Source organism: Enoplosus armatus, chromosome 12 (genome assembly GCF_043641665.1).
Source record: "Enoplosus armatus isolate fEnoArm2 chromosome 12, fEnoArm2.hap1, whole genome shotgun sequence".
In the NCBI taxonomy this organism is placed as follows: domain Eukaryota; kingdom Metazoa; phylum Chordata; class Actinopteri; order Centrarchiformes; family Enoplosidae; genus Enoplosus; species Enoplosus armatus.
The window spans coordinates 10,045,456-10,057,870 of record NC_092191.1 but is presented as its reverse complement, the minus strand read 5'-3'; the positions used below and the strand labels follow the sequence as shown (position 1 = coordinate 10,057,870).

The following is a 12,415-nucleotide window of genomic DNA, read 5'->3' as shown; positions in this document are numbered from 1 at the left end:
AACGGTTCACCTTAAATCTGGTAAACTAGAGATGTACTTTGTAACCCGAGTTGAGTGTGATGTCAACTAGTCTCCTGGAATTGAAATAGTATGAGCTAACAAAAGCTACCTTAATCAATGCATGGTGTAAGTAGTGGTGTATAGCGAGTCCCTTGGTTTTACATTACTATAACGTTATTGCCTAACTTCGACCCAGTCCTGCTGGCTTCAGTCAGTGCTCGGCCCCGTCATGGCGTTATGCTCGAGTATTGGCTGGAATACGGCAAATTATGCAGATTTCTGGACGTCGGAGGAGGGCTGGAGGATGGGCCAGCGGAATGCTACGTGTCTTGGTAGTCCCATTTAAACCCCCTTCGTCTTCTTCGATTCCAAAAGTTTGGAGGTTACAACCCAAGCGAGCGGAAGATTCCTCCATCCAGGCCTGTGAGTGTGTATGTGAGAGTGCTTGCGCGCGCGTGTGTGTGTGTGTGTGTGTGTGTATATGTGTGAAGCCCGGTGTTAAGCAGTCCGTCGGCGGTGTTACACGCGTGAGAAATGTCCGGAGTGAAAAAGCTTCGTACGGTGAGTAGATCTGGAGATAACGGGGAGAGAGAAACAACCGAAATCCGAGCTGTCATCAGATTAAGTTAGCCTCAAATGTTTGTCAAAAGTGCTGCGGAGTGTGTGTGTGTCTGTGTGTGTGTGTGTGAGCCGCCAGCGCCCGAGATGTAAAACTCATCCCAAGTATGTGTGTCAAATAAGTGTCTTATTAATACACAAATATTAACACTAACTATCCGCTATATGTTCTCCTTGTTAACGATGCTGTTACTACTGATGTCTGGTGCGATCGAACAGAAAAAACAGTGAAAAGTAGGCATAATGGTTGATGACTTTTTCCTCCAAAGTAACTCTGGATTGAACACCTTGTTCACTCCGGCGCCTCTTTACTGTAACTAACTACCAGGTGTGATGGCTACAGCCTTGACTCTGAATAGGCTGGTTGTTGTAGTAGCGTATTCGTGTCAATCTGGCCCATTCATAACGTAGGGTGTCTTGTGGGGGGGAGAAAGAGGCCACTGTGAAACGGCAGTCTGATGCTGCACAGGAATGCTGCTAACTTGGACAACATACGTGGAGTCAGAATGAGAATAGCGAGAAATCAGTGGGAAGATCATCAAGTGTAAAGTCATGCAGTCTTTCCATGCACTGACCTGTCATGTGTCTTTGTCATGTATGTCCCATAGAGCTGCATTTTGTAGGTACACCACTCAAGGTGTGCACCATTGCAGACAGTGTGTCACACTGATCCAACCATATAAACTGAGCTGAATATCAGCAACTATTTTGATAACTGAAATGTTTGAATCACTGTTGAAGCATAAATGTGACACATTTGCTGCTTCCAGCTTCTTAAATGTGAGTATTTGCTGCTTTTCTCTTTTTTGTATTGTTGTAACATGCATATCTTTGAGTTTTGGACTGTTGGTTTGACAGAACAATCAATTTAATTATTCAATTCAATTCAATTCAATTTTATTTATATAGCGCCAAATCACAACAAAAGTCATCTCATGACACTTTACAAATAGAGCAGGTTTAGACCGACTCTTTATAATGTTATTACAGAGATCCAACAGTTCCCACCATGAGCAAGCACTTTGGTGACAGTGGCAAGGAAAAGCTTCCTTTTAAGAGGCAGTTTAATTATGTGAACGTGGGCATTTTATAGACTAATCAATGATGAAAATTATCATTAGTTGCAGCCCTAAAATCTCCTGCGATTTAATGCTTACTGTTACTGTGGTGTTATTAACCTACCCAAAGTGTTAGTGTTATTATTACTCTGACAGAATTCCTGTACTATTTTCCATCATTGGGTGTATGCCTTTTTCATCATAGTTTTACTTTTTGTGATTTCTTGAGAAAGAGGATGTAGCAAGAGAAAAGGTTACAGGCCTTCAAATTTGGTAATATCAAGAGTTTATGGCACCTTTGTTACACAGGAATGCAGTTGAAAGTGCTTTTCATGACAAGTAAATGTAAAAGCAAGCGACATGAAACAAGGGAAGGGACAAAAAAAGTATTCAAAGAAATAAGATTGTTAATATGAAGTGAAGTGATGGTTTTGGATAAAGCATGTTCCCCTGAGTGTTGAAAAGGAAGGACGGATGAATAAGGAGCAGTGTGTCGGCAGTGGGATTCAGTGATGGAAAGAGAGAAACTGTTTCTGTTTGTCTACCTCGTGTGGGTGTGTTCGTGCACAAACTGTAGGCGACGTGTCATTTGGGGAAGATTCTGGTCATCATTAGTGTGAGTGTGTAAAGTATATCTTGTACTGTTGAGGAGCAGGTCACTTTGAAATGCTGCTCGAGGTACATTAACACCACTTGACAACAATGACAGTGGTATACATTTACATCCTTCTGTAGTATTGAATGTCACACTTTTGTTACAAAACTGCACACAAACTTTTCAACCTATTATTGATTTCTATTTTTTAGTAGCAGCAGTGCCTGGACTGGTAATCTATAAACCCAGCAAATGTATGGATCCCCTCCACTAGGAAGACAACCATAAAGTATAAGTCTTCTCACATTTTTCATTGAAACACACCTTTATGTGTCATGGTTACATTTGTGTGAAAAAGGAGCTCTTTAAACTCAGATTGTCAGCAGCAGACTGAAACCCTACAAGGGCCATATAACAGGGTCTAGTATGTTGAACTACTGTAACACTGGGTGGAGGTCTTGAAGACTTGTTATATGCACAGGGGACTGATTGAGAGGAGGAGGAGGAGGAGGAGGAGGGGGTGAGTATGCAAAAAAATGAAGCCATGGGATGAATGTAGGGAAGAAGGGAGAGTGGACGCAGAGGGCGAACGTGTGGGCACGAGCATTGCCACATCATCCTTGGCCTGCAGGCAGCACACTGGACACATTGTCCAGTCAGTCCTCTCCCTCCCTCCACCCTCCCATGCCTCCCCCCATCCCCCCATGCCTCCCTCCCCTCCAGAAGTCAATACAGCCCCATTTATCCACAGCCTGGTCCACAGAGTCACTTTGAACAGGGCATGTAAAACCAGCCATGCTATGCTAAACTGAGTTCTAATCACTGTGTAAAGTGCCATGGCGCTGCTGAGCAGTATGACTCTACATTTTTTCATCATTCAGTCATCGCTATTTTACTATATTGAAAGACTAAGGGGAACAGACAAAGTGGAAGTGTCTTGTGTAACTTGGTTAACATGATCTGAGTTGAATACATTTAGATGGGGGCAGTAAGATGGCTCTCAAGTCCTGTTTGCCTCTATATCAGGCTATCTGTATCATGAGTAATTCTCCAGAACCACTTCAGTTTGCCTCTGTCTGAGCCTGCCGTCTTTTGTTTCAGGATCTCAACAGGTCGACCAATGTGGTGTACCAGGCCCACCATGTCAGCCGGAGCAAGAGAGGGCAGGTCGTGGGCACCAGGGGAGGCTTCAGAGGCTGCACCATCTGGCTCACCGGTAAATCTCTATAGTCTTATGATATCCACCTATTGGTTGTGAGGTGGCTCGTTCCTCTGCCACATAGAAACCATACATTGAATAAGGTTTAATTTGATAAAAAAAAGTGCCTAATTCAACCCACTGTCATGCTTATATGTCACATTTTCCCACTAGGTTTGTCTGGTGCCGGGAAGACTACCATCAGTTTTGCCCTGGAAGAGTACCTGGTGTCCCACGCCATCCCTTGCTACTCACTGGACGGAGACAACATTCGCCATGGCCTGAACAAGAATCTGGGCTTCTCTGCCGAAGACCGCGAGGAGAACATCCGTCGTATTGCCGAGGTGGCCAAACTGTTTGCCGACGCTGGGCTGGTGTGCATCACCAGTTTCATCTCTCCTTTCTCCAAGGTCAGAGAACATTACCAGTTACAGTCTTGTGCTGGTGCTTATCTATTCACTTAAATAGCTGAAAACAGGATCTAATGATGGTTGATACTAGACATCTGGTGCACTTAAGGGTTTCATGAAAGAATCAGCCTAGAATACACTGCAACACTTTGAACTGTATTCAAATGCAATGTTTGTCCTATTTTCTTCCACAGGATCGTGAGGAGGCGAGGAAGATCCATGCAAGTGCCGGGCTACCATTTTTTGAGGTGTTTATCCACGCTTCTCTTGAGGTGTGTGAGAGCAGGGATGTGAAAGGACTTTACAAGAAGGCTCGCGCTGGAGAGATCAAAGGTGCAATGTTTTGTATTTTACCACTCTATTAATTATACTGTACAAGTAATCCCAAGCCCTTCTTACAACTACATGGTAGTTCACTTCCTGTTGAGGTGATACTGTATCCTACTCAAGTATTAATGGAGTGTCAGTGCTGATGGGGTTGATGACATTCCCTACTATGGTTTTACATTTGTTGCCAGGTTTCACTGGAATTGACTCAGACTATGAGCGTCCTGAGGTTCCAGATCTTGTGCTGAAAACTGGAGAGCTCTCGGTGAACGAATGCCTCAACCAAGTGTTGGAGCTGCTCAGGGACCAGGTGTGTGACGAGAATGTTTTCTGATGAAGCCCGTCGAACAAACCCCCAAAATGTGTCCAGATCTTTGTGGCAGAATGACCCACTGCACTGTGCATGTTGTATCTCACACAGCCGTTCACCATCCATCATACATGTCAAATGCTAAGACCTGTTAGTCTGCCAGTACACAGAATAATATATCCCTATTCAAACAAGCAGCTCAAAGCAAGTTCAATATAGTCAGGGATGGGCTATATTAGCTGGCTTCCTAAAACCAAACAATGATTTTTGATACCAATCATGAAGAATATCGTAGTGTTGTTTGTCAGTCCTGGATTTTACAGTCCAGCTATGAAGACTTATACATGAAGGAGGAGGGGTTTGCAACAACTAGCCAGAGGCAGAAAACATCATGGTGACCATCAGATGGCGTTGCTCAGAGCAGATGACACTATTATTGGTCATTGTCGGGGCAAAAAATAATGATTCAGCTGAGAAAAACTATAGTATATGTACACAATATGAAACTTATGATGTCAAAATAAAAGGTTATTAGGTCTAAAAAATAGTAGTTTTTTACTTCACACCAACTGGAAGAGAAAGAGCAACATAAATCGCCTTTCACAGATGAGAATGAATAAAAACCATAAGGTATTCTCTTGTACTCTGTGCCATTTTTACCCAGGGGTCATTTGCAAATATGTAAAGGAATAACAGATATGGTCTTAGATACAGACACAGGGTTCACATTACAGCTTTGCTGACGGAAAGGTTGCTGATAAAGTAAACGTGTAAACACATAAGGCACAGGTGACTTACTTTTAAATAAAACAATGCTGTGTCAACAGCAGTTGGTGAAAAGATTTTCTCATCTCGGCCTCCTGTTCTGGCAAGTACATTGCTTAATAAACGCTCAAAGGCAAGCTGTGTCATAGGACATGTTGAGTGATTACCACATATCTGCCTTGTTCATTGGGAAAACTGAGCTGTGAGCTGACAATGTCTATTTCTTGGAAACCTAAAATGACACATCAGAACTGTAAATGATGTAAATGACATCATAAATGTAACTTTTGAATGCTCATTCAGTGCAGTATCATTAGGCAGCTGGTGATTTGGTTTCAGCAAAACTGAGTGAAAGTGATTTCATGTTCATGATCCCTGGAGATGTTTTAAGGCTTGGTAACACAAAACTAGGAGGCAAACATGTATCCTAGTTACTCATCAAAAATACACTACACGACAAATACCTACTAAATACTGGATGTAATGCAGCAGACTTTAGAAATATAACAAAGTGCCCCATTCATTAATTTCATAATGGCTTCAAACTCAACATTCTGAAAGTATTGACAAAATTATTTGTAATGGAGCTCTTGGTGGTTAGGAAAGTTAGTCAGCAATATGGGATGTCTAGTCCGGACACAGGAGATGCACAGGTGTGTGTGTGGTCACATGACAAATGTAACGGGAATGCTTCTCGATAAACTGGACGCTGTTCTCTCTGAACAAGCAGAGCTGTAATACAAAAAAGGGTGTTGCCTAGCAACTGGTTAAACCTCTCTATCCATACTTCCTCATTTTACTTGAGCCTTTTGCACATTATTTCTCAGTAGAAGTAAATGTGGGAAAAGTCAAGTTTCTTCATCTTTTTAAGCCAATCCATTTTCTCTCAGCTCTTCTCTGGTTACCCAAAGTTTGGATCTGATGAGAACAAACCTGCTCCAGAATAGGTTGTGTGTTCAACTTAATTTGCTATGGAGATGTACTCTGTTTCAAAGTGAGCCACTGTGCAGTCCTACCATTCCAACCTTGTCCAATACTCCCTTTTTCTCCTTGTACGTAGAATATTGTACCAAGCGGGATCATGGAGGAGGTGAATGAACTCTTTGTTCTGGAGAACAAGCTGAATCTCGCTGTGGCTGACGCAAACACGCTTCCCACCATCAGCATCACCAAGGTAACCCACTACTGCAGTATATAGGCTTCTTTTTATCACACAGCAAATGGACAAGGGGGTCAGTACTGAACATGGCAGAGAGCTGCCCATAAACCTTCCCCACTGTTTGGAGCCTGTGTACTAATGTCACTGCTCTGACTTCCCTGGGCACTAACAAAGACATAAAAGCCTACCAGGCACACAGCTGTGAAATGCTTATTAAGTCTTATTAAATTATTGTTTCAATTCCCTAGAGGGGAATGAAAATTTCAACCCACAGAAGAGCAGTTGTTTGTGTTTTTTAAAACATTTTATTTTCTCCCAGAAACGCCCTTATAACAAGATACCTCTCTAATACCACTAGTAAGATAATTTACGTCAATTGATGCATAATGACAGTTATAATATCAATATATCAGTGGACTTGGTAATTGTTAACTACCTTTTATTCAAGCTACAGCGTGGGCAAGAAACTCAAAGAGAAAACACAAAATGATGTATTTGCACTAATACGGTAATACTGTGTTCTTCAATGTGATGATACAGTTTCTTCTACTTCTGAGTTGGGTTAGTTAGCTGTTTTTAATATTTATGGTGAAAGCCAGTTCATGAAGAAAACAATAACACCGTCTTCTGTCCATCATTCATGCAAGGCAGCACAATGAGGGTTTATAAGGTTAGGCATCGTGCCTGTTTTCCAACCATCCAGTAGTCTGACATCCACAATTCATTGATTATTTCATTCATAGTGTAAATACAGACATGTTGATTAGTGTATCAACATTTACAACACACCGAATATTATCAGTGCAGTTAAATCCATGGCCTAAACATTTGTTACATGTTGTGTAAATGTTTTCAGTATCATCTGTCTGTGATGTTTATAATGAGTAATCATTCTTTGTCTGCAGTTGGATCTACAGTGGGTGCAGGTTTTGGCAGAGGGGTGGGCCAGCCCTCTGAAGGGCTTCATGAGAGAGCGAGAGTTCCTCCAGGTTTTACACTTTGGCAACCTCCTGGATGGTGAGAGACGACCGCACTTTCATATTTACTCTTCTTATAACCTGCCAGGACATCGTCTCTCCACCACCCAGCACTAAAAGACATGCACTGCAGTGTAGCACCAACCAGATCAGCTGCTTGTCCCCCTTCAAACTGAGAGCCTAAATGACGATTACATTGGATTGGGCACATTTATTTTAAAATAAGAAAATACAAAAATGTGTATGAATGATCCCTTTTTATGACTTTATATATATAATATATATTATAACACCAACATCAATGTGCTTCCACCTCATCGTTTCACATTTGTAAATATAATATGCCCCACTAGAGTAAGCTTTTTTGTGCTGTCAAACATCCCATTTGACATTTTTTCATAGTCCTTTTCATTTTAATGGAAAAGTATGATTTTTTTTCTATGTCATACCATTAAAACGGTCTATACTACATGTAAACGATCACACCACATTTAAATAAAGACTTACGGCATTCAAAAAAAACAAATCATTGCTGCACACCACACATACTCTTACATATTCCTAAAGCAAAGAACAGACAGTAAAATGTGTTTTACACAGAAACACAACAGAGAACAGAACCGAAAAAGAACACAAACACATTCTGGCAATACAATGGGGCCAGTTTCATTGAGGTTTTTCATTATCTCAGCATCTTCCAACAAAAATTAATTGTTTTGGTTTTTACTGAAAACCTTTTTTCTGAGATCATGACACATAGGACCATATAAAACAAAATGTTTTTCTCATTCTGCCTCATTCAGCTCACATAACTAAGAAATCCGATCTGTTCTCCAAAACGTCCTGTTTCCAAATGTAGTGGTAAGATGAGAAGATAAGAAGAACTCAGTTTTGATTTAACCATATCTTCTACATTTTGTCTTGTTATCTGTATTTCATTATTATAATTTTTTTCTTTAAACAGAACAACAAAATCTTCAATCAAACCAAATAAATTCTATCTTTCAAAATGCTTTTTTGAAATTGTGTGCATGTAGTCTACCCACGGACCATATATCTGCGCGTCCCATGTGAGGAGTTTTTTTTTACACAGTCCACTATGTTTCCTGCCCACCAGTCTGTTTCACAGTCAAATCATGCAACCAGTCTAATGTTCATCACAGGGTCCCCACCCCTCATCTCCTGTCATGGCTTTAGTATAGTATAGCAAATTTATTTACTCCCAAAAAGTGCCTCATGGCTTTATTTCTGTACACTTGTAAGCTTTAAATCTCCACACTCCAACATAGTTTTACCTCTATACTCCACCTATTTTACCATTTATCTTACTTTTAGCTAACTATTTCAACCTTTATCCATTACCTCTGTCTTCTGTTTCCACTATTTGTTCATTACTTTTGGCTAACATTATATACTTTAACCATTATCCATTAGCTAACTATTTGAACTGTTTCTTTACTTTTTGCTACTGTTTCAACTTTCCTCGCTTGTACTCTCAATTGTGTGGTATTGCAGTTGACTCAATATGTGTATAAATACTTTTAAATTAAAGCGTGATGTTTCTAATTTTACACCTTTCCACAATCTTACCATGTATCCCCTGGCAACTGCAGATTTATAGTATTGTATAAGTAACATTTGCTTTGGTTCACTGCATCCTCTTGTGTCTCAGATGGGGCCATCAACTTGTCTGTTCCCATCGTCCTGCCTGTTAGCGCTGAGACCAAGCGGGAGCTGGACGGCTGTGCGGCTGTAGCTCTTGAGTACCAGGGTTCACGCGTGGCTATTCTCAGGAACCCAGAGTTCTACGAACACCACAAGGAGGAGCGCTGTGCCAGACAGTGGGGCACCACTTGTCCACAGCACCCTTACATTAAGGTGATAAGGCATTCATCAAATGTCTTCGTCAAACACACATTATAATTTCAATGTCCACCACATGATTGCACTGCAGACAGCTACATCCTCTGGTACCTACATCATTGTTCACTGTGTCAATATTGAACTTCAGCTTTATGATTTTGTGGCAAACAAAACATAAATCAAGCCATAGTGAAATATTTCATTACTATGTTCAAAGGCAAAGATTTTACCTGAATATTAATACTGAATGCAGTTACAGAACTAAATATTTGAGTCAGCTAAAAATAACTGGTATTCTCTGTTTATCACCTTGTGCAGATGGTTATGGAGGGAGGTGATTGGCTGGTAGGTGGTGACCTGGAGGTGCTGGAGCGAATCAAATGGAATGATGGACTTGATCAATACCGCCTCACTCCACAGGAGCTCAAGCAGAAGTTCAAAGACTTGAAAGCAGGTTAGAAAAACTAAGTTACTCACAAAACTACACCAATAATCAGGGAACACAAAATGGCTGATAATTTGTTGTAAGTAGCTACTGATGCGACACTTACGATAAATAAAGTTCCATAAATAAAATATCCATTGCAGCTGGTGAACAAATAAATGAACATACAACAACATTAAAGCAATGTATTTAGCAGTGCACCGTTTGTCTTTCAGAAGAACTTGACAAAGGACCAGATGAAAAAATGAAATGGTAAATTTAAAGCTGCATGGAGATGTTTGTGATCTGTGGAGACATACAGTCTGTTTCTGCAAAGTCATGAACAATGAAATGTGATCACCTGTTTTTACTCTCACTCACTCACTCTGACGTGAATGCTGTGTTCAAGATTCTGTTATTTATTTATCTGTAACACAATACAGTATGTATTTCAGTCATTTTTGTTTTGCAGCATTCTTTGCTGCTCTGTGGTCCCATCCTGAGTTTTGTTACTGGTGTAAGCATGTTGTGCACTTAATTGATCAGGCTGACAATATTCTATATTTTCTTATTGCTAACAAACCCCATGAAAAGACCAAAACCAACACCTCTCAAAACTTTCCCCAACCTGTCTGTGGCTCTCAGACCCAAGCCTAAACCGGCTCCTACTGAAGAACTAAACCTTTGGGGCACCCTGTAGCTCACTTGGTAGAGCAGGCGTCCCATGTATGCATGTCACCCCCTCTCTCTATCTCCCACCTTTCCTCTCTATCGCTGTCAATTAAAGGCAAAATGCCCAAAAATATCATCTTCATCATATACTTTCAATGTTTCATTTAAGGCTAAATGACTTCCTAAAATAGCTGAGCACTTTAGTTTTTAATAGCTTCTGTACAACAATGGAGCTCCATGACACAGAGGAATAAGCTGTATTAGGTTTTGCTACACAGACACTACTTCTTATGAGGATCAATTCAGGGTTGGTGTTTCATGGGATTTACTGACATTGAGAAAAATATTAAGTCCATTTGAGTTATGTGGCTTTATGAGCATGTTTGCTGTGACACTTGTTAATATGCACAACCTTTTTCACATATTTTGGACTGCACAGATCATGAAGCTCAACAGCTCCACTGTTCTGTAATGCTGCTGCTATGACCATGAATACTGTCATTATTTAAACAACCTCCATGTTATCCTCCTTAGATGCGGTATTTGCATTCCAGCTACGTAACCCGGTCCACAATGGTCACGCCCTGCTGATGCAGGACACCAAACGCCGTCTGCTGGAGCGAGGCTACAAGAATCCAGTCCTCCTGCTTCACCCACTTGGTGGCTGGACCAAAGATGACGATGTGCCTCTGGACTGGCGGATGAAGCAACATGCCGCTGTCTTGGAGGAGGGCATCCTTGACCCAGCCAACACCATTGTTGCCATCTTCCCCTCGCCTATGATGTACGCTGGACCCACAGAGGTGAGGAGTAGTGTGCTGGCTTATTGTACAGGTACAGTCAGTCTAGCTCTTGACTGTTCAACCATTTACCCGTGATATGTATGTGTGACTGAATATTAACCTGTATTAACCAATTTCTCATCAGGTTCAGTGGCACTGTAGAGCCAGAATGATCGCCGGAGCAAACTTCTACATTGTTGGCCGGGACCCCGCAGGCATGCCTCACCCAGAGACTAAACGGGACCTGTATGACCCCACCCATGGAGGCAAGGTCCTCACCATGGCCCCAGGCCTCACCTCTGTGGAGATCATCCCCTTCAGGGTAGCTGCTTACAACAAGACTAAGAAGGCTATGGACTTTTACGACACAGAGCGGTGAGTGAGGAAAGTAAATAAATATTAAATATTGTAATATTTGAAGAGTCCACACCACTTACTTGAATAACCTATCCCACCCACTCTCCCCATACTGCCCTTCCTCATTTCTCACTCTCTCTTAGACATGCTGACTTTGAGTTCATCTCTGGAACCAAGATGAGGAACATGGCTCGGAGTGGAGAGAACCCTCCAGATGGTTTCATGGCCCCCAAGGCCTGGAAGGTGTTGGTCGAGTACTACACCTCTCTTCAGAAGGACAAGTAATCAACACAGCGCTAACGGCATACTATAAAAAGATAAAGTCGGTTCTTTAAGGGGGTTAAGTAGAAGTATTTTAGATAGATTCTTGTTTTATCTTATACAAAGATACTCATTAGATTGCTATGAATGATGAGTCAGTCTGACAGGGGTGGGTGTTTTGTACAAGTCTTCACCAAATCAAAATGACTTGTCTTAAGCAGTTAAAGGATTACATTTTTACATTCCTATAAAACTATGTGATTTATAAATCCATTGTATGTTTATATGCATATTAACTTAAGCTATGTATTTTAGTAAATTAAAGGTAACTTGAGATTCTTTTTTTTTTATGTTAATACATTAATTTTAGGAGCACATCCCAAGGCAATGTAATCATGTTTGATATTTACATGTAATATCTGAAGGATGCATGACACAAAAAAAACATGTAGATTTCACCTTTTTTATAGCATTTTATTGCAATTATATTACTCTGTCCAGTCATTTGTATGACCTGAATGAAAACTTACTAGCAGTTTTGTCACTACTTACAGTGCCTATTTGATTTACTTGTATGTATCTTAATTAATTAATTGTGTTAATGTTTCATATTATTGTGAAATACAACATAGATTGTTT

At 40.8% G+C, this 12,415-nt stretch overlaps 1 protein-coding gene across 1 annotated transcript; it reads left to right on the top strand.

The window, feature by feature from the left end:
* Positions 1 to 502: 502 nt before the first annotated feature.
* Positions 503 to 11,845, top strand: LOC139294287 (bifunctional 3'-phosphoadenosine 5'-phosphosulfate synthase 2-like). Its single transcript, XM_070916140.1, has 12 exons — positions 503 to 561; positions 3,373 to 3,487; positions 3,644 to 3,879; positions 4,074 to 4,212; positions 4,398 to 4,516; positions 6,342 to 6,455; positions 7,346 to 7,457; positions 9,090 to 9,295; positions 9,599 to 9,734; positions 10,911 to 11,179; positions 11,304 to 11,533; positions 11,659 to 11,845. The coding sequence occupies exons 1-12, from the start codon at positions 535 to 537 to the stop codon at positions 11,798 to 11,800; spliced, it is 1,845 nt and encodes a 614-aa protein (XP_070772241.1). The 5' UTR covers positions 503 to 534; the 3' UTR covers positions 11,801 to 11,845.
* Positions 11,846 to 12,415: the final 570 nt, after the last annotated feature.

Excerpts from the sequence above, each read along its gene's own strand:
- LOC139294287 (XM_070916140.1), top strand. The coding sequence starts at position 535 with ATGTCCGGAGTGAAAAAGCTTCGTACG. Across the intron at positions 6,456-7,345 it reads CCACCATCAGCATCACCAAG|TTGGATCTACAGTGGGTGCA; the intron begins GTAACCCACTAC and ends CTTTGTCTGCAG. Across the intron at positions 9,735-10,910 it reads GTTCAAAGACTTGAAAGCAG|ATGCGGTATTTGCATTCCAG; the intron begins GTTAGAAAAACT and ends TATCCTCCTTAG.